The sequence below is a fragment of the Diabrotica undecimpunctata genome, chromosome 1, assembly GCF_040954645.1.
Source record: "Diabrotica undecimpunctata isolate CICGRU chromosome 1, icDiaUnde3, whole genome shotgun sequence".
NCBI lineage: Eukaryota > Metazoa > Arthropoda > Insecta > Coleoptera > Chrysomelidae > Diabrotica > Diabrotica undecimpunctata.
Window position 1 is genome coordinate 32257616 of NC_092803.1, and position 23742 is coordinate 32281357.

Below are 23742 nucleotides of genomic sequence, written 5' to 3' on the forward strand. Positions count from 1 at the left end.
CCACACATAGCTCTGTTTCGCTATCGCTATCCTCATCTAAATTAATTATAAACGGTTCAATTATATTATGATCTACGTAAACATATAATTTTTCTTTACCTATTACGTGTCGGACTGAATTTCTCAATCTACTTGGAAGAATATCATTGACACTATGTTGATCAATATAGTTGGCAACTGTGATAGCTTGCATTGTCCATTACTATCACGCTATTCTGAGGAATGTTTGGCATAATGTTATTTTTTAACCATTCTTCAAAAAGTTCTGCCTTTGTATCTTAATGGTAGGCGACGCAGAAGTTTTTAATATTCCAGCATGTAAAATCGTTATTCTTTTCCCTTAATTTGACGGAGTTTTGATATTACATTTACTGGAGGAATTGGCAAATCCTTTAGGTCGTGCTGAATGTGTGTGAAATGTGTGTGAAAATGAAATTATACTGAGTTTGAATTGTACGCAATTAAATTATATATAATATATAATAACGGATTTATTACGGCTGTCGCCGCTTCTCCGCCCCCAATTTCCATCTTTTTCTGTCATATGCAGTTGCCTCTTCTAAGTCTCTTGCCGCCATTGCTTCATCAATCTCGTTGCGCCAACTTCTCCGTGGTCGTCCTCTCTTTCTTCTTTCAGGAGGGATCCATTCCAGTACTCTCCTAGGCCATCTGTACTCTGGCATTCTTTTAACATGTCCGAACCAGATTAATTGTTTTCTTTCTATGTCATCATTGATATTTCTCTCCATTTTCATTTCGTTTCTTATTTGTTCGTTTCTAACTCTCTCCAGTTTCGATCTACCGCAGCTTCGTCTCAGATAATCCATTTCTGTCGTCAAAAGTTTGTTTCTATTAGCTTTGGTGACGTCCCATACTTCCGAACCGTACAGTGTAATACTTTGGACTATACTACCGTAAATGTGTTTTTTGGTTTCTCGTCGAATTGTTTTTTGCCAGAGAAGAGAGTTTAAGGCACGGGTCGCTGCTCTGCCCTTGTTTATTCTTTCCCTGATTTCATCTGCGCTATTTCCCTTCTTGTTGAAAATGACCCCCAAATATTTGCAGGATTGCACGCCTTTGATTTTGTCGTCTTCCAAGACTAGGTCACATATTTCATCTGTTCCCACTGAGAGATATTCACATTTTGTCATATTCATGTTTAGACCTGCCACCTCATATTCTTCTTGCAGTTTTCTTACCATATAGCTAAGATCGTAGCTGTCTTCGGCAATTACTACCTGGTCATCCGCAAAGAAAAGTGTATATAGCTTGTTTTCTTCCACCGTTATTCCCATGTTTCTACATTTTTTTACCCATTTCACTAAGGATCTGTCCAAATAGATTTTAAATAAGGTGGGTGACAGACAGCAGCCTTGTCTTAGTCCTTTTGTTGTTTGAAAAGGAGAGGTGATTTCTTGTCCCATTTTAATTCTTGCAAAGTTTTGTTCGTAATATTTTTGAGTGGCGTTAATAAGAATTGGGTTTATTTTCAAGTTACCCATTTCTATCCATAGTTGGGAGATCGGTACACTGTCATATGCTTTTTCCAAATCTATTAAAGCTATATGAGTTTCTCTATTTCTCTGCACTCGTTTTTCCATTGCAATTTTTAATGTGAAGATATTATCCATAGTGGAGCGTCCGGCCCTAAATCCCGCTTGTTCTTCGGGTTGTTTGTCTTTGATATCATTTTCTATCAGGTTTCGTAGTACTTTTGAGTATAGTCGGCCTATAGTAGCAATCACTGCGATCCCTCTATAGTTTATTTAAATAAATTAAATATTAAGCAATTAAATTAACATTAAGAAATGAAGATTGACAAATTTTACCAGGAAACCAGGATACCAGGATGTTTATAGTCGGTAAACAAACTTTATCTTAGATTTCTTTGATCTTATTCGTAGAAAGCCAAATTTATTTTTGATCTGATGATTTACTTAATCAAGAAATATTAGCATGAAAAATTAAAATAAACTTCTTTTGTAACACGAATTAGGCAATCTGAAGATATATACCGGAAATCACTCTAGCACTTACCTCTTCGCTCATACAGTCTGAGAGATCGCTAAATTTCGTAGCTCTAGGAAAACCGCAGTAAACCCTTAAATCATTGTAAAATGGTACACCATGATCTCTGCTTCTCTGTATATCAATTGCAGGTAAATCTATGCCATATTTTTGTATTAATAGAAATAGCCGATTGGTAACCTAATAAAAAAAATAAACATCATTACTAAGCATGCCTTAAAAGTGTTCTAAGGAAAACAGTTAAAGCATTACCTCAGAGTCATATTCGGGGCCCAACTTGTGTGCTGTTTGTGAAAGTGATCCTGTGAGCAAAGGTTGAAATTGGTCTCTACTAATTTGAGGTCTCAACAAGCAGTCTCTAAGTGCTATGGCAGTTAATGCTTGGCGGTGTTCGTTATACAGGCTGTAAAATAGATTTAACATATAATAATTAAAAAAAAATTAAAACTGTCTGGATTTTTATCTAGCATATTATGAGAATTCTCTTAATATAAGATTATGCTAACTTACACTGGGTGTATTAAGACACATTTTTAATTTTAAAATGAAACAGTGTTCAATTTAATACCCTGTATCTTAATTAATTATAACATTGCAAACATTTTGTTTAGAATATTTTTTTAGTATGATATATTTTGATAAAACTTAAATTTGGCGAATACACTAATAAATAATACACTTTTTAATAAACCAGTCCAACTGGCAGCATATGCAGATGACATAAATATCATGAACGGAATCAAAACTACAGATGAGAATACTTATATATATATATATATATATATATATATATATATATATATATATATATATATATATATATATATATATATATATATATACCCAGTATTTAGGCGGCACACGCCCTTCCGGTAGGGATCTATGGAGGAGTATCACCGAGCCGCAAGCCCTTATCTCTTGCCGTACTGCTCCGCCATAGGCCGATCAGATACCAGCATATTCTAGACTAAGCCGCAGATTCATTTAGAATTTTAAACTGCTGCGTTAGCCTTTTTGTTTTCTGTACACCGAGCTGGGGATTGAACTGACATCTCTCGTATTGAAGCGAAGGAGAAGCCAGCCGCCCAGCCCGCTTGGCTATCCGATCGACCTATGAGAATACTTATACGGAGCTTAAATCATATGTTAAACAAATAGGTCTGATAAAAGAAAAAAAAAAGACTAAAATCCTAGTAGAAAGTCGATTGGAGATGGCAACCCTACCTGACAGCTGACAATTTAGAAACAGTAGATAGCTGTATCTAGTTAGGAGTCAACATCACAAAGTACAACATTGACGATGTACCGATGTAGAGCTTAGCAGAAAAATCATCCTGGCCAATACGGTTTACTTTGCTATGAGCCCGATATCTTAATCACGAAACTACAACAAAGAACTAAAATACGTACCTACAAGACATTATTCAACCGATAGTTAGCTATAGATGTAAAACTGGGATGTTATCTTAAAAATTTGTAGATGCCATAGACATCTTTGAAAGAAAAAAACTAAAACAAATACTAGGTCCTATAAATGAGAACGACAGGTGACGAGTTAGATACAATTATGAAATATATAATATATAATAAAGAATATACTGAGAATATAATATATATATATAAAATTATAAAAATTGGTTTATGGCAATTAAAAGTTATGACAAACTTAAGCAAAATATTTTGACAGATATACAACTTCCGGTTATACCAGATTCCGGGGGTTTCCTGACCCGGGAAACTAGTACCTGTTTAGGGTCCCTTGTCCAGGGTTACGGATGAAGCCCACAACGGCAGCCACGGCGGAGAAGCAAAACTTCGGTACGGTGCGGATGGCGTAAGTGGCAAACCTCGATTTTAGGGTTGATATAGAATCAAGTCAAATACTGGCCAACGGTTTCGGGCGGAGGAGCTGGTAGATGTAAGGGCACTCTTTTGTCCTGAGATAGAGATCTATCTCGAAGGCGGATGAACCAAGGAATGGTCAACGGCATAAGGATGCAGAAGGCAACGGGGAACCACTGCATTAAAGACTCGTAGAGTACCCCTAGAAATCGTCATGGCAGTTAGTGACAAGCATCACCGTACTAATCATGGTTCTCGGATGCCAAGATTCGGCAGGGGGAGAAATAACAATGATCACAGGTCTCCTTAGGTCGTTAACCAACGAAATCCCTGCGTACTAAAAATACAAAATTCAACTTTTAGAATAGCGACATGGAATGTTAGAAGCATGTATGAGCCTGGTAAACTAAGGAACATAGAACAAGAAATGATGCGACTTAAGATCAACATATTGGGAAGAAGTGACACAAGATGGCTCGACTCCGGCGAACTAAGTACAACCAATGGTCGACTTTTCTACTCTAGTAGTACCGATAGCCAACATCGGTATGGAGTAGCAATTAATGTCAGTAAAAAAGTTGCAAAACCAGTTGTAGGCTTTATACCAATATCGGAAAGAATAATGCTAATACAAATTATGACAACACATGGGAAATTTAACCTTTTTCAGATTTATGAGCCAACCTCTGATAAAACAGACGAAAAAATTGAAAAATTTAACGATGAACTTCTAAACACCCTACAAAATACAACATCTAGAGATATAACAGTAGTAATGGGTGATTTTAACGCCAAAGTTGGAGAAGGAAGATGTGAGTCTACTGTAGGACCATATGGACTCGGTGTTCGAAATGAGAGAGGAGAACGCCTTATAGAATTCTACCTAGAACATAATCTTGCGGTAATGAATACTTTCTTCAAACTGCCTAAACGACGCCTTTATACTAGGAAATCGCCAGCTGAGAAGGTCGATAAAATAGTTAGAAACCAAATTGACTATATTTTAATAAACTACAGATACCGAAACGCAATACAATCGGTGAAAGCGTACCCAGGTGCAGACGTGGCGTCGGACTACAATCCTCTTGTAGCAAAATTCCAACTTAACTTAAAAAAATACAAAAAAGCTACAAAAGTAATAAACTGAACATACAAAAATTAGAATCAAAAGACGTCAAAGAAAAACTGAAACAAGAAATTAATGCAAACCTAGAATCCATACCGGAATCAATCGATGGTGATGTAGAACAACAGTGGCAATTCTTTAAAAATGCAATTATCGAACCAAGTCGCAGAGAACTCACAACAACCAGATGCAAGAAAGAAGATGGGATGACAGAAGAAATCTCGAAAATGATGGAGGACAGAAGAAGGCAAAAGAATATCAACATATCTCAGTATCAACAGCTGCATAATCAAATAAGAAGGAAAATAAGAGAAGCTAAAGTGACTTATTTCGCTGGAAATGTCAAGAAATAGAAGACTTACAAAACAAATATGATACCTTCAATCTCCATAAGAAAGATAACGAACTAGCTGGGGTAGCAAAACAAAAAACCTCAAGCATACTATTGGACAAACAAGGAAACATTTTAGTAAAGACAGAACAAAAATTAGGAAGATGGAAAGAATATATAGAGGAATTATTCCATGACCAGAGACAGGAAAATATATATGAAGATAATCAGAGTAAAGACAAGAGACCTGAAATAACAAAGTCAGAAGTTATGCATGCAGTAAAGTCCATGAAAAATAATAAAGCTGCTGGTCCAGATGAAATACCAAGTGAATTGCTAAAACTGGTCAATGAAAAAAACATAGATCTTTTAGTCCAACTACTGAACACAATCTATTCCACAGGAATCATTTCACGTGAAATGCTGACATCAACATTTATTTGTCTACCAAAGAAAGTAAATGCCAAAGAATGTAGTGATTATCGAACGATCAGTCTATTGTCACATACCTTAAAAACCTTGCTAAAAATTCTCCACAATAGAATACACGCTAAGCTGGAGATGGCTATTAGTGATTCCCAATTTGGATTTCGGAATGGAATGGGCACAAGAGAGGCACTATTTTCTTTTAACGTGCTGACCCAAAGATGTTTGGATGTTAATCGAGATCTTTATGTATGCTTTATAGACTACAACAAGGCATTCGATAAGGTAAAACATGACCGACTTATAGAAGTACTCAAAAACAAGAATCTGGATGTGAGGGATGTAACATTGATATCAAATTTATACTACAGCCAACGATCAAATGTGAAAATTGAAAGAGAAGTGTCAGAGGAAGTGGAGATAAGGAGAGGGGTCAGGCAAGGTTGCATACTGTCGCCGTTATTGTTAAATGCTTATTCTGAAGTAATCATACAAGAAGCTTTGGTAAACGAGACAGTCGGCATAAAAGTGAAGGGAAATTTACTTAACAACATTAGGTATGCCGACGATACAGTCATAATAGCCGACAACTTGGAAGACTTAGAAAGAATAATGAACAAAATATTAAGATATAGTGGAGAATACGGACTCTCTCTTAACATTAAAAAAACCAAATACATGAAAATTAGCAAAAACAACAATACTAGCGAAATATTAACGGTAAGCGGCCAGCAGATTGAGAGAGTAAAAAGATATACTTACTTAGGGAACGATAATCACAGAAAATAATGATTATACTGCAGAAATAAGAGTCAGAATTGAAAAAGCACGTGCCAACTTCGTGAAAATGAAAAAGATTGTATGCAGCAAAAATCTGACATTGACCCTCAGAATAAGGCTAGTTAAATGCTATGTACACAGTGTACTCTACTATGGAGCTAAATCATGGACATTAAACCGGAATACAATAAATCTAATTAACGCGTTTGAAATGTGGACATTTAGAAGATTGTTAAGGATTCCATGAGTAGATAGAATCACGAATACAGAAGTGTTAAGGAGAATAGGAAGAGAGAGTGAAATGGAAAATACAATAAAAGAAAGGAAATTGCAATATCTCGGACATGTGATGAGAGGCGAAAGATACAACATCTTGAGACTCATAATTCAAAGAAAAGTAGAGGGTAGGAGAAGCGTAGGAAGAAGACGCGTTTCCTGGTTGAAGAACCTGAGAGAGTGGTTTGGTTGCAGCTCAAGGCAATTGTTCAGAGCAGCTGCCTCGAAGGTCAGAATAGCCATGATGATTGCCAACCTTCGTCGCGGAGATGGCACTTAAAGAAGAAGAAGGTTATACCAGAAGTGTGCGACTTTGTTATTTTAAATTTAACACCCGATATATTATTGCATTTTTAGATTTTACTTAAAATTCTGAATAAAATTATTTATAAAAGGCACCATAGCTCAAAACTTCATATTTTTTGAGTTATTTATCTTTAAAAAAAATAAGAGAATACACTCGCCTTCCACCAGTGATAGAGAAAAAACTGACGAAAAGTAGTTCCTGCAGCGCTTTTTAATGGAAAGGGTTTATTAACCACGTAACCTTTTCATGGGTCATTTAGGTAACGTGGTCGAAAAACCTGGCAAATTAGAAAGAGATGCAGGTAGTGTTTTGCGGTAGTTTTCTCTGTCGCACTGTGGGAACGGTTTGGTATTGCAACGATCACTGTATCTTGTATTATATGTCTATTGCGAAAAAATTTCTACCTATACCATAAAAATTTCGACCTATAACCTAACAAGTGTTCAGGCAAGCCCAAACTAATTAATCTCTCATATATACATTTTATGTACCTATGTACTTGCCACAGTTAATAGTAAAAGCATATTACGTGTGTCCAGATATGATCACATAGACTGTGTGTCCATATTTGGTGCACATAGTCGTTGCAAGTGATAAATAATATTTAATTCATAAAAGTTCAAAAAAACAAAGAAAAAATCAGAATTGCTTGGCTTAAGATTAAAAAAAAAGAATTTGTTGTCTTCATGTACATCTATTTACAAAGAGGGGTACAGAGATCAACAGTTTGTTCAGTTTTTTAAGCAGAAAGGCGATTTGGTCTACTGTCATAATATTTCTGGTCTAATGAATGAGTGTAATAAGAACAATTAGAGGTTTTTTATAGACTCTTCAAAAACAAGTTTTAAAGCTGTACTCTTACATAATAGGAACACTTCGCACTAATAATACAATAGTGTCGCAACTCAAAATGTTTCGAAATTGACATAACACTATATCCACATATAAGATTCAATTCCCTATAAGTCAATAAAACTGTGGCTTTAATCGAGTAGTAAATGAGTAAATGAGGGCGGCGTAAAACGTTATTCATCACTGACCGACTGTCGTCACCCCCCTCACAATATCGCGTCACACATTGCGACCAACATTGATCGGGAACGCCCGTATTGCTTTGCTCATCATTTCGAGTTTTCACGTTATTGCTGAATAAGTTATGTAATTGTCATAGCTATATTTTGAGTTATTACATTTTTGTTGATTTGAACCTAATCATAATATTGTTGTTTTTCTAGTTATTACACTGTTACTGATTTACACGAGCACTTATTAAATTAATATTTTTATCTACGACACAATTATTGATTCAGTTCATTATTTTTGTCATGTTACATTATTGTCGAGTCATTACTTTAAGTCATTGTTGTTTTTGTTTTTAAAACATTTATTAATCACTATTTATTTTTAGATCACCGGATAGTAATAACTCATTTAAAATGTGTAGCAGTGTTATTAAGAAAGCTTACCAACTACTTCATTTTATAAATTTAGAGCTACTACACTCTTTGTGACATTCTTGCGTCAAGTGCCTATATACTTAATCTAATAATATTACTTGATTCATTTTTAGGTTCCATACTTATGAGTCCTGGACGATTACTTGTTGCTTTGGCAACAAATGCTGAGCATTGCGAGCAGGAAATCTCTTCACAGTAGTTATTGTCACTGGAGAGTATAAATATTAAACCTGGTGCCCAAATAAAAAACAGTGACGTGAGTTACGATTTACAAGTCATTAAGTACACTAAAGTTATGTAAACAGTTTCTTTAGTAAGGATAGTTATGTTAAACCTATTACAGAATCCAACCAAAGACAATATTACATTTTACTGATGCACTCAGACCAGGGCGACTTTGATTCCGTTGATTCCGACCGAAATCCGCATTAAGTTTCTGGTGTGCAAAGTAAAACCTATAGTTTGCTTCGAGGTCTAAGAATAAAACCATCAAGTAGCTCTTCTTCAAGAAGCTCTTTATCGAGTAGGTCTTCGTCAAGTAGCTCGGATGATAGAGTTGTGGATAATTTAAATACTTTTTATAAAATTGGTGGGTTAATTAATGAATTAAATGTTTCTTCAGAAGAGCAAAACAACAATACTAAGGACAAAAAGAGGATACGGTTTACTGAAACCTGCGTAATGAATCATATGAATGAAAAGCTTGTGAATCTGTGAACAAAAAACAAGTACCTGCAAGGAAAATGGGTTCAACTTGAGGCCAAAAATGAAAGGTTAAACTGTCGTTTACAAATAAACGAGACAAGATAGACAAGATATTTTTAATAAGTATTAGAGTTTGGGAGATTTACATAAACAAAAAAAAATCATTATTAGACATACTATAGAAATTAAACCAAATACAAATATTCTTATTATTAATATGATCACATTAGAGTTTGCAAAACATTTTTAAAAAATGCTCTTGCTATAAACGATCGACCCATTGCTACAGCCCTATCCAAAAAAACAGAGTGTGGTTTAATACAAGATGAATTACGCAGAAAACATGGCAAACAACGTAAATATATAGATTAAGTACAATAATACTGTATTTTGTTATTTGTATCTGAATTTGTTTGTTTATAATATAAACGTAATTATTACAGTCTTGATTTATTTGTTAATATCAAAAACAACAATTCTCGGTAATTGTTAACGTGTAATACAATCTTTTTGGATTCAATATTAACAAATACCAAGAATTAGTTCCCAAAATTGTTGTATGCCCAAAAACTAACTTAAACCGCAGAAAAAATAGTAAATCAAATGGTAGTAACACAAAATATTTCGTAAATAATGTCATAACTAAAAATATAATTCATTCCTAACGTTTTGCTTGGAGCAATACAGTATTAACTCAAAATTTTTAAATAACTTTACTGTTAGTATTTTTATTTAACTAAGAGTACAAAAAACCTTCTTTTAATATTAAATAGAGACATATTATGCATTGATTTTTTTTTTGATTGATTGTTTTGTTACGTTATGCGTTAAGAAACACCTAGTGAGAAGAACATTTTGTACAAAAGTTTAAAGAAGCCAAAAAACCCTTCTTCGACCTCTACAGATCAAGTTACGCTTAATAAAGAGTTTTTAAGGCCCTGCCTAAAGATCGAAAATGTTTCAAGCACTTGAGTGGAAAGTTTGACCATGTATTAAAAGCAAATTGAAAGAAGGTATTTTGTTGGACCAAATATTCTTAAAATGATGTTTGACTCTTTGACTCTTTTGACAAAAACCACTTTTTTCATAACGATCTTGAATTTTCCCTGAAAATCGGGGTGATTATCAGTGAAGAATAAGGCAACGAATCCACCAGGATATCAAAGTGATAGAAAATGATACCAGGACGTTGGAGCACCACATGATGGGTGATTACTCTATGTCATTATATCCGGAACAACAGAGTGCCCCGTATAGGACAAAAGAGTACTTAAGAGTTTTACAAAAAAAAGAAAGAAAATACAAGAGCATTGACTCCTGAAATAATTGTACAGACCTATATTATTACATTATTAAGCGGATTCAAGATGGGAACTCACCAGGACCTGATGAGATGCATGGTGAAATTTTAAAGCTATTAGAGGCACACCAAATCACAGCTCTTACATAACTATTCAACAACATCTACGAGACTGGTTACTTATCAAAAGATTGGCTACTATCAATATTCATTCCCACTTCCTAAAAAACCAAATGCTAGAAAATGTGAAGAACATATGATTAATTAGTTTGATGAGCCATGTCCTTAAAGTACTCGCTATTAAAATTCACTCGCGCATATACACCAAATTATAAGAACACCTGAGTGAAGTTCAATTTGGATTCAGAACAGGACTCGAAACGAGGGGAGCACATTTTAGTTTACAAGTTCTAATACAAAAAGCCAGGGATGTCAATTGCGATGTGTATGCATGTTTCATTGATTTCGAGAAGGCATTTGATAAAGTCCACATGGAAAACTAATCGATATCTTAAAAATATCTCGATGGTAAGGATATAAGACTGATCTAAAACTTATTTCACCAACAAAAAGCAACAGTACGATTAGAAAATGAACTATCCGAGATCTTTACAGTCAAAACTGGAGTTAGACAGGTTTGCATATTGTCACTGGAATTATTTAACATAGACTCTGAAAACATCTTTAGAGAAGCCCTGGACGAATCAGAAGATGGGATTGCTGTAAATGGCCAACTTATAAACAATATTAGATATGCAGATGATACAGTGTTGCTGCAGATAGTGCGCAGGAGCTTCAAAGGATGATTGATAACATTGTAAAAGCATGTAACAAATACGGCCTAAAACTAAATTGCAAGAAGACATAAATAATGATCATTAGTAAAAACACCAACATAAACGACCAAATTACAATAAGCGATACACCGTTAGAAAGAGTGGAAAAAATATGCTATTTGGGCTGCAATATTAACCCATTAGAGCCTAACGGTACCATATAGGCTCGTTAGAAGGAGGTTTTTAAACGTGAAGAATTTTTTGTAGTGGGGACTCCGAAGCGGTTTAAGTGGTCAGACAAGTTTAGTACATGTCGATACATACCTAGGAGAGTTTGTGCGAACCAGTGGTAAAAGGTTTCGTTTGTTTTGGATATTTGAATACATGTGATAGTAATATTCGTGAAAAATATGGCATCAAATTTGTGTAAGTATTATTTAACTCTGAAAATATTATCTAGCTAATTGCATTTATACGTATATTATCAATAACATGTGAAGGAATGTTAGTATGTAAAAACTGTTTTTGTCTAAATTATTATGGCTATAAAATTTGCCTCTAAACATAGGTGTGCCCATATGGGCTCGTTAGGCGTTAATGCCATTTATGAATAATGTGTTTTATCTTAAGGGAATTACGCTTCAAGAAGCTCTAGATATAGCTTATGATGAAGGAAATGCCGTAGATATATATATATATATATATATATATATATATATATATATATATATATATATATATATATATATATATATTGAGCCTCCTGATAGTAACATCTTAACTGATGAAGACTCTGCAGATGAAGATGACAGTGGTTTAGCAGACAATTTGTCAGCAGGACAACTGAGTGCTCCAGCTGAGATTGTATTTGCGAACAAAGACAGACTGGAACTCAACCTTGATAATATTGATATTTTATCTGCAAATAAGGACAGTTATTCACTGAATATAGCATCAAACCAGCAGTCACCAATTTTGTTGAAGGAGATTTGCAAACCGGTAGTCGTAGTCCATGAGGGGACTACTCTAAATACCAATCGTTGAGCTGTTCAGAGATATTTGAATGTTTTTTCTCCGACGATTTGCTTCAAATAATTTTACATGAAACGGTAAACTATGCTTTATTTCAAAATGTCCTAATCCTAATCTGACCATAGAAGAATTAAAAGTTTTTATTGGTATTCTGATCCTCAGTGGAATTAATGTTTTGCTATCGAAAAGAAGTTATTGGGAAAACTCAGATGATATGAAAAATATTATGATATCAGAAGCCATGCGCCGTGATAGATTCTTGCAAATATGCAGATTTATTCATTTTGCTGATAATAACAATCTCCTCTGATAAAATGTACAAGCTTCGGTTAATTACAGATCACTTAAAATCAAGTTTCTTAAACACTTTATACCTGAACCAAATCTTTCCTACGATGAATCGATGATTCGGTATTTTGGTCGCCATGGATGTAAACAATTCATCCGTGGCAAACCAGTAAGATTTGGATACAAAGTTTGGTCGTTGAATACTCCGAATGGTTACTTGGTGAATTTTGAAGTATACCAAGGAAAAAATCATAGATCAAATTCTAATTATGAATCAATTTTGGAAAACCAACGGCTCCTCTACTGCAAATGATTGAGGAACTAAGGAAAAAGGAAACTTTCCGTACATTTTTTTTTTCGATAACTTGTTTACAAATCCAAATTTATTATGTACTCTAAAGGCTAATGGTTATACTGGAACCGGCACTATAAGGGAAAACCGCTTGCCAAAGGACTGCCTCTTTCTTCAAAAAAGGAGGTTGAAAAACAAAGAAGAGGATACTTTTCATACATTTTAGACAGGGAAACGGAATAGTGTATGTTAGATAGATGGACAATAATGTTATCACCCTTGCTAGTACGAGTTATGGTATTGAGCCAGTGAAGGCAGTAGACAGGTTTAATAGAAAAGAAAAGAAAATACTTCCCATGCCAAGGCCTAATCTTATAGCGGAATACAATAAAAATATGGGTGGAACTGACCAAATGGACAACAACATATCTTGGTAAGTTTGTCTCTTTGTCTGCCTTTAGAATATAATTTTTTATCTGATTGTAGTTATCGCATTGGTATTAGATCAAAGAAATGATACTGGCCCAATTTATTTATCTAATTGATGCTGCATTACAGAATGCATGGATTTTGTACAGAAAAAGTGGCCGAAAAATTAGTCAACTAGATTTTAGACGAAGTATTTACCAGGTAAATAAACAGGTAGAAGGAAGCTATTCAGTAGTACTCTTGTGTTTCTTTTCTTTATTTCAGACGTATTTAACAAGATACAGGGTACAACCGAAAGCTACTGGACGAGCACCGAAAGCAGCAGCGAGTGATTTTCGAGTTAGCAATGATATTAGATATGATGGAATGCATCATTACATTATTACAGTCCCCGAAGGTAAAAGGTGAAGATGTCGGGTGACAATTGCAATAGTAGGGGACGAACAATGTGCTGCAAATGCAATATTGGACTTTGTATAGATTGTTTTCGAATGTTTCATAATCAATAGTTAATTTTTATAAAATAATTTTTTTTGTGTATAATATAGGTTGCGCCTAACGAGCCCATATGGGAACAGCTATTTTAAAGCATCTTGTTGTTCCTAATAAAAAATATGGTCAAAAGTATGTTGTAGGGGTCTTATTTTAGTCATTATTATTGTAAATTTCTAAAATTTTAAGAAATTTTTTTATGAGTTAAGAATATTTGGGATCAACAGCTACGAAATAAAAACTCTTATTAAAAAAGCCAGAAGCTCTTTCAACAGCCTTAGGAAGATTCTTTGCAACTTATCTTTAAGTATCAATATACGCATAAGAATACTTAGATGTTACGTCTTTAGTGTCCTCTATGGAGTAAAAAGCTGGAGTCTTACAGAACATGTCATAAAACGATTAGAGGCATTTGAAACGTGGTGCTATCGACGTATGTTGAGGGTCTTATATATACACCACACAAGTAACATAACTATTCTCCAGAGGCCAAGAAAAGACAAAGAATTTATCAACACCGTAAAGAACAGAAAATTGACTTACTTCGGCCATTTCATGCATACCGACTTCTACAGTTGATTCTACAGGGCTAAATTAAGGGTAAGAGAGGCCCTGGACGTATACATATATTCTGGCTGGCCAATCTTATTAAGTGGACTTTGTCTAACGTCAACTGATCTATTTTGAGGTGCTGTGAATACAATAAGATTGTTAATGTGGTCGCCAACATCTCTAGAAGATAGGCACATTTAGAAGAAAATATTATTACAAGGTAAGAATTAGATCAAATGTATTATTCTAGTAATGTATTATTTTATTGTATTTCGGTATTTTGTCCTTTTCAAATTATTATAATGCAGGATAAACCAGTGTCATATCGTGGGAAAACTGTAATATTTTCCAAATTTTTTAATCCGGAAAACGATTTCTTAAAATTGTAAATAAATTAGTTAATTTAAATTTTAAATTAAGTTAATAGTTACAGTGTGATTAAAAATTTTTAAACCAAATGAAAAGTTAATAAATAGATAAAACACCCGGTATCTTTGATTGTTATTGATGAAGTAACATCCATTAAGTATGAGGTTTTTGAGATCGCTTAGTGTTAGCCTCAGTTAATGTACATATATTACTCTCCCAAGAAACAGGCTGTATATAAGTGAGTGTAGTTACAGAATGAAATTTAAATGTAGGATTAAACATAACCTATACAGAATGTTTCAAAAAAGGTAACCGCGTCTCTAGGATAGGTAAAAAACTGAAAAATAATTGGGGTTTGTTTAGTAAAAAATTTTTGTAACGCCAACCGTTTTCAAGATACAGGGCGTTGAAGAAAAATAAATTTACGCATTTTTTACGATTTTGCCGAAACTGGCAACATTGTAATGAAATTTTATACACATATGTTTTGGAAGCCCATGAATTTATTTTATATATGATTCTCATAAAGGGCGCTAGTTACACGGATCGTACTAAGTATTAGTCAATATAACTTTTTTAAGAGTATAATTATTAATCAAAATTTCAAGTAAACTTAAAGATCATTAAATTTTACACGAAAAAGAAACTTTTGGTAAAACTTGATACTGTGTACCGTTTTCGGAATATTGTGATTTGAAAATTATGAAGTTATAATTATTGATGCTATTATAAAATAGTAAGTAATTAAACAAACTCACAAGAAGAAAATTAAATTAATGACTAAGAACATAAAATAAAATTCAATTACAGTAAGTGTTCAAAATGCCCTCCGTTTTTGCGAATACACAAGTCTATTTTTTTTCTAAAGATTCCATTAACCTTCTAAAGGGTAGGGGATCAGCTATGATGTCATTAAATTGACGTTGAATTCTTTCTTCTAATTCTTGACGTAAATTTACCTCTGTAACCTAGACTTTTTCCTTAATATACAACCAAACTGCGTAGTCCAAAGGGTTAAAATCGCATGACTGAGGAGGCCAATTAATAGGAGCTTCTGCACCTCTACCAATCCATCGATTCGGAAAATGAATATTCAACCTATTACGACACCTTCTATCAAAGTGTGGTGGAGCTCCATCGTGCATAAAAAAATAAAAATCTTCCCTCGTTTAGCGTTAAATCTTCTAATATCTCGAATAAAGAATTGTTTAAAAAATCAAGATACATTTCACCATTTAAATTTCCAGGTAGAATATGATAACCTATTAATTTGTTACCTAAAGTTGCTGCCCAAATATTAACTTTAAATGAGTGTTGGTAATGTGATACCCTTTTGACTCGTGGATTCTCATCACACCAGTTGTGTGCATTATGGGAGTTAAACATACCTTGTCGCGTAAAGGTGGCCTCGTGCGTAAAAAGAATGCATTTAAAAAATTTGGATTGTGGTCTGTCCTTTGTTGCAATGTTTCACAAAAATCCACTCTAACCGGTAGATCATCTGGCAAGAGCTCTTGGACTTGTCTGTAATGATAAGGATGCAATTACTGTTCTCTCAGTATCCGCCAAGTACTTGAAGAAGAAGTATTTGTTTGTCTTGCTATATTCCTTACGCTAACTGTTGGATCTTGATCAAGTAAATTTAAAATATTATTTTCTTTATTAATTGTTCTTGTTGTTCTTGGTCTACCAGAATTTATTTTATTTGCTCTCACATTCTCAGTTTCTCGGCAACGTCGTTCAACGGCTGTAAATGTTTTTTTACTTGGTAAGTTTCTTCTAGGAAACTTTTCTGCATAACGTGTCACAGCTGCACTAGAACATCCTAAACATTCGCCTAAGGTAATAACATGTCAGTGTATTTAACATTTGAGTACATTTTGATTTGATTTTACAATAACAAGGTTTCAAATCTCTAATTATTGTTGATTTATCGTCATAACAATCAATACATGCCAGATTTCCATAGCACACTTTAAGAAAATAGAGGTATACCTATTAGAACTTTATCATTACTACCAGCATCAATTACTACTTCATAATTTTCAAATCAAAATATTCGGAAACGGTACACAGTATCGAGTTTTACCAAGATTACCTTTTCGTGTAAAATTGAATGATGCTTAAGTTTACTTGAAATTTTAATTAATAATTATACTCTTAAAAAGTTATATTGACTTATACTTAGTACGATCCGTGTAACTAGCGCCCTCTATGAGAATCAGATATAAAAACAAATTCATGTAGTATCAGCTTCAAAACATATTCGTATAAAATTTCATTACAATGTTGCCAGTAGTTCGGCAAAATCGTAAAAAATGCGTAATTTTTTTTCTTCAACGCCCTGTATCTTGAAAATGGATGGCGTTACTAAAATTTTTTACTATGCAAACCACAATTATTTTTCAGTTTTACCTACCCTAGAGACGGGGTCCTTTTTTTGAAACACCCTGTATAAATCTAAAATTACGAAATTTAACAAAATAAGACATTTATAGAACGATTATATTACTACAAATCTAAATCTGGTAAGTAAAGTAATGTACCTTTAGATAATATTGACTGGAGGTTCATTTGAGATCAACAGATAAAACAAGCAACCAAGAGAGCGGTCTAAAGAGAAAAAAGATGTAGTAAAAATATACCATCCTCAAATTAACTCTAAAATCACAGAGGCTGTAAAAAGCACACAAATAGCAGGTATGGAGGCACTATTAGTAATAATTTCTTGTATGATAAGGGTAACAACAATAATAATATCGTTGGTATTTTTGCCGAAGAGATCCATTCGGAGAAGTTCCGTCGCCAATTACATGTTTAACAATGTTTCAGGTAACCTTTGTCCATTCACACTAGCCCCGAGTACCGACGGCTTTGCTTGTCCTTTGGAACACACGAAGGGCTCGTTATTATTTTTAGAACTAAAAATACCATTGTTGGCGTCGAGAATCGAAAACGTGCACTCTGCCTTAGAAAGCCAGTATCTTGGCCGCTGAGCTGCTGCCGCTCCAAAGGTAAAAAGGTTCTTCGTCCATGGTGTGATTGGAAAATGACTTAATGACTCAATAACTTTCTGATTTATTTATTAGATTGTGGTGTTATTTTTTTAAGTAAAAGTCAATTTTAATGACAGTCTTTTGCTTGTAAAATTAGTATTAGATTAGAAATATATTGGGTATAAGTCAATCAGTTTTACCCACTCTTATCCCATAACTTAAAATTAAAATTATACGCGTATGTTCTATGTTACTTACGCAAGTTGTCCATTGATGTACGGAATGTAGTACTCTAAACGCTGCTGCTGCAAACTCGTTAAAACATTCGGACTACAATATGGATCGTAATCGTTTACATATAAATAATAAAATGTTTCAAATATCAACTGATATTGATACATGTTATATCTGCCAAAATTTCGGGCAACATTTCGTTATATGTAAACCATTGGTGCTGAGCAATAAGAATTTTTCTGGCTTCTTGGAAAATTTTTTCATCATCCCAACAAGGGTTCAATTTTTTAGTCGTTTAGCTATATTGTTGTGTGCCCTTAGCCATAAAATATGTTGAATGGTCAAATCGGGGTTTTGATTAATTCTTCCATCACCTAAAAATAACAGTTATATAGACAATTTCTAATTGCTGAATAAAATAGGTACCATCATAACAAAATGATGGTACCTATTTTTATTTATTATCAATAAATTATCAAAAAAGCAAAAGAGCTTAAAATTTATAATTCTATTGCTCCACGGTTCTATGCTCTGCCAAAAATACATAACCAACTTTATCTATGAGACCAATTGTTTCATCTTTATGCCCTCCTAATGGACCAATAGCACAGCTCCTCACTGACATCTTAACTAATGCTTATAATTTAAACAACAATTTTTACATTAAAGATTCATTTGATTTTAGTTCTTTCATTAATAATTTCCAATTACCACAAAATTATGTTTTAGTTAGTTTTGATGTAACATCTCTTTTTACTAATTTGCCTTTAGATTTAATCATAAGTAGTGTTGAAAAACATTGGAATGAGATTTCACAACACACTCTATTGACTTATTACATTTCAAAACACTTATTTTGATTCTAATATTTTTATATTAATGGTGTATTTTATAAACAAATTTTTGGTAGTCCTATGGGATCTAGTCTTTCACCCATTCTAAGTAGCTATGTCATGGATGATGTTATCAGTGATTGTATCAGTAATTGCACTTTTTTCATTCCTTTTATTAAGAGATATGTAGATGATTTAGTTTTGGCACTTCCTAAACACAAAATTCATGAAACAGTCAACATTTTCAACAGTCATAATCAACATATACAATTCACAGTTGAGGAAGAGGTAGATAATTCTCTACCATTCCTTGACATGAGAATTGTAAGAAATACAGACAATATGTTGAAAACCAGATGGTTCAGAAAACCCATATGTAGTAATAGATTTATAAGCTATTACTCTCACCATCCAAATAAGATGAAAATGAACCTTATAACAGGATTAAAAGAACGTGTTTAAAACTTTCTCATCCAGATTAATCTACAGGAAGATCTTCAGTTATTAAAAAATATTCTAATTGAAACTCTTATCCTCAGATATGCTACATAGGATGCTTTTTTCTAATATTGGTAATATAAATAATTTAACACCATTTTTTGCTCAATCTCAAAACATTGTATCTAACAATCAGAACATCTATTATCATTCACTACCTTTTATACCATCATTAACACCTAAATTAATACAAACACTAAAGGTTATTGACAATATAAAAATAGCAACAAAGAACATCAAAACTATTTCATCTTTATATTCTAAAACTAAATATCCTATAGACAAATTTGAAAAAACGAATTTAGTATACAGCATTAGTTGTACTCAGTGTGAGGCTGAATATGTTGGTGAGACCGGAAGAAATCTTTCAAATCGCATTTTTTTCTCACAAAAGTGATTGCAGAATTAAAAAACCATCTTGTGCTTTGGCAGAACATATAATCGATAAAGACCATATTATGGATTTTGATAACATTAAAATTTTATGTAGTGAAAGTAATAAATTTAAAAGACTTTTTTGGAATGGTTTGTATTAGCAAAAATGATAAGAGTTTAAACAAAAGATCTGAAATTCAAATTTAAGCAAAATTTATAATTATATTCTTTCTTTATGATTTATATATAAAACTTGTAAAATGTCATATTTAATTCTTCATATATCTGTCACATTCTTTCAGACATCTGTCAACGGTGAATAAATCTTCTTCTTTTTGTTACTAAACAAAAAAGAATGTATAAACGAAGTTTTACTTTTGGCAATATAATTGTCAAATATAAAAATTTTATGTTGGCATTTATGACATTGAGGCTATTTGTAATTGGTTGCTATTTGAACTTATTTATAAATTCAATTATTCTTATATTAAAAAATGTTTTCAAAATTATAAAAATTTTTCAGAGAAACATTTATTAGATAAAAACATTTTTGTATTAAATATTTTGAAGATGTAAGCAGTGATTTTTACTTACCAAACTAATTTTTATTTGGTAAGTTAACAAAAATTGTTTTTTCTTTTTAGTTCAACCTTGTAAGTATTTTGTCTTTTTTAGCTCTTGATAATAATTGTAAACACAATTGAAAGCTCGAGAATAAAAAAATAGTTAACCAATAGCCCTATTATTGACTCCAACCCATCCAAAACAGTTATATTATATATATATATATATATATATATATATATATATATATATATATATATATATATATTTATATATATATATATATATATATATGGTGGATCTACTTCTCGTCGTTACTCGATTAGTACTGGATCTACTATTCTACTATTCTACAGCATATATATATATATATATATATATATATATATATATATATATATATATATATATATATATATATATATATATATATATATATATAAACTAATCCCTCTTTTTCTTATTAAACATTGCATGTCCAACACTTCTTTCATCTTTCAAAACCAATTCTACAGAAAAATAAATGGTGCCGAAATGGATTTTCTAGTATCTCCAGTAATTGATACTATCTTTATGAAAGACCTCGAGACCCGAGTACTATCTGCATCAATGCTGATCAAAACCCAAATCTTCAAAACGATGTATTGACGATATATTTGTCATTTGGCCCCACTGCGGGATACTTGATGCATTTTCAAACCCATTTTTGTAGAATTTTTACTTATTTAAACATTCTTTAAAAGTTTTTACTTATTTTCGAAGTACGACGATACTATTTTGTCAATAAGATTTTTTGTCTTAACTTTAGTTTTTGTTTAGTTTTGTTTAGTGATTTAAAGCAAAACGATCTTTGCATAATTTCAAATTATTAAAAAAAAAACCACATGTGGGTTTTGAACTCTAATCGTCTGCGATGTCTGTATCGCAATGTCGAATCTTACCACTAATCCACGAAGGATTTATAATTATTCCGTGACAAGAGTGTATGAAACTGCTCAAATCATAGTAGAAATTATTCTTGGTTAATAATTTAAAACTTTAGATTAAATAATCACTACACATTTTTGCTTTATTGTGGTCAATCAGTTTTACTTTATGCGAAATTAAAAAATGGAAATACGTCACACATTCGACGTTACTCATAATAATATGACCGAGGTGATTTAGCTCGAATCTAACGTCTAAAGGTGTGAGACTATCGTTAGTGGTAATGTAATGTAATATAAATTATAGGTTTTTCCGATTATTTCTCACCTCTACTAGTTTCATCTCTTTTTATTTTACAAGGTAACTGTGTTTTCTATCTCTTACGTTAAAAAGCCGGTGGTAAGACACCCATCACTGTATATTACACTATATGTCACGGCATTAACATAAACACTTATTTAACTTACCTCCACGGAAACAAACTTCCTGAACTTTGCTAGGGATTAATGGACAGGTGCTTCTGGTTATATCATTGGGCGGAAAAGGTTGTCCATTATATGTTTCGGTTATCAATAAAGCACTATTAGGCACTCTTAAAGATGTACTTATTGCTAAGGTATTTCCATACACAATGTCTAGGTCTAAGAAAGCGGTTACTCTCGTTATCTGTAATATGAATTTTAATAATTAATGAGTTTACAGCCTTTTGATATTTATCTAATCTATCTTATTTTATAATATTTCTTTTGTTTTCAAATCTAATTTTTTAAAATATGTCCCAGGCCAGAAGTGTGTGAGACATCGGATAGCTTGTCTGAATTTTCCATTAAATATATATTTTGTTGGGTTAGCTCAGGTTAATGTATAAACCATAAACATATAATACAAATAAACTGATTGTTGCAGTACAGTCGCGTTCCCCTAGTGCGACATAAAAAACTGACGCAAGGAAGTCTCTGCATCTCTTTCTAATTTGCTAGGTTTATCGACCGCGTGACCTAAGTGGCCAAAAAACCTGGCCCCAAAGACATGCAGGGACAGCTTTGCGTCAATTCTAGCTGTCGCACTGGGGGAACGCGCTGATATTGCAACGATTAGTCGTAGCTTGTACTTTATGTCTATGCTATAAACATATACATGTAATACAAATAGACTGACAGTTGCAATACAGGCGGTTCCTTCAGTGCGACAGAGAAAACTGACGCAAATCAATTCCTGTGTGTCTCTTTCTAATAGGCCGGGTTTATCGACCACGTGACCGAAATGACCAATGGGAAGGAATGCCCGATCACCCTATATCGAGGACTTATTTGAGGCAGCTTCTTTGGAAGTGTGAAGAAACAGGTAGTATTCAAGATGCCAAACTATATGGTCGACAACAATTGGACAAAAAAATCACATAACTGCAGAAATGCTAGTAAATCGTACTTTTTCTACTGCCCAAGTTGCGCCTCTCTGTGAAATTAGCATCGAATTAGAATTTATGGAGAAGCTATGAGCATATTAACGTGTGTATTAAAACGGCGTCAGTAGATCTAATGATCATACAAATATGGCGGTGGGTTCAGGCCGGACTCAATAATATTAAAACTACCATACAAATACAATACAAATATGACTAGTTATTCAGAAGATTTAATCATAATCTAAAAAAGTGCAATATATTTTTAATAAACTATGATTTATTTATCCCGCGGTAAACACTAAAACACTACATATTATACATAAAGATAAATTAATACAGTCAAATAACAAGTTGTATCTGAAAAAGATAATAATATAAATAACATTTTAAAGGGTGAAATAAATATACGGTATGAAATAAAAGAAATTTTACAACTTATATATTTGATAACTACAAATTAATTGACACTTAAAAAATTATTTCTCTTGTTCAAAAATACTGTGTAGAAATAAAAATAATTATGTTGCAGTAGTTAATAACAAATTTTAAGATATTTAGGATGAGATATTTGAGTATTCTCAAGAATAGCACGATCTACCTTACTTATAAGATTGTTTATAAATACTATTAACTTATACTCTGAAGTACGGGCCATTACTTTGTTTACATATTTGTATACTAACCTGTGGAACGTTATTCCTGAAGATTTTTTATTAACATTGCTTCAGCTACTGCAACTAGGTTGAGAACAAGAAACCATTAATATGCACTATCACAATATAATATTACAGTTTTTATAAACGTATTATAAAACTAAAAATATTCGAAAAACAACAACGTAAACAATCATACACGATCTGTCAAAACGATCATAACAATATGGCCGAAGTGAGGTAGTTTTTAGTCACGTGATGCCCTCTCCATAGAGGTCATCACGTGACTCGAATGGAACTTTAACTCGATGGAAATTAGTTAAAGGAGAGTACACCGAATCTTCGCAAAAAACCAAATTTTATCCATATAAATTAAAGTTGTGCGCCAACTTTCAGATGATGACCCCGACCTAAGACTAGAATTCTGCAAAAATATGTCCAATCAGATT

At 32.9% G+C, this 23742-nt stretch overlaps 1 protein-coding gene across 1 annotated transcript in view; it reads right to left on the minus strand.

Moving 5' to 3' along the window:
* The window catches only part of LOC140447578 (peroxidase-like), a 36535-nt gene that overhangs the window by 6112 nt on the left and 6681 nt on the right, over positions 1 to 23742 (minus strand). Inside the window, exons 2-5 of the mRNA XM_072540309.1 lie at positions 21703 to 21901; positions 18063 to 18412; positions 2281 to 2431; positions 2038 to 2208 (exon numbers count right to left, since the gene is read on the minus strand). Of these exons, the coding sequence (XP_072396410.1) occupies positions 2038 to 2208; positions 2281 to 2431; positions 18063 to 18205 (465 nt within the window). The 5' untranslated portion in view covers positions 18206 to 18412; positions 21703 to 21901. The remainder of the gene's footprint in view (positions 1 to 2037; positions 2209 to 2280; positions 2432 to 18062; positions 18413 to 21702; positions 21902 to 23742) is intronic.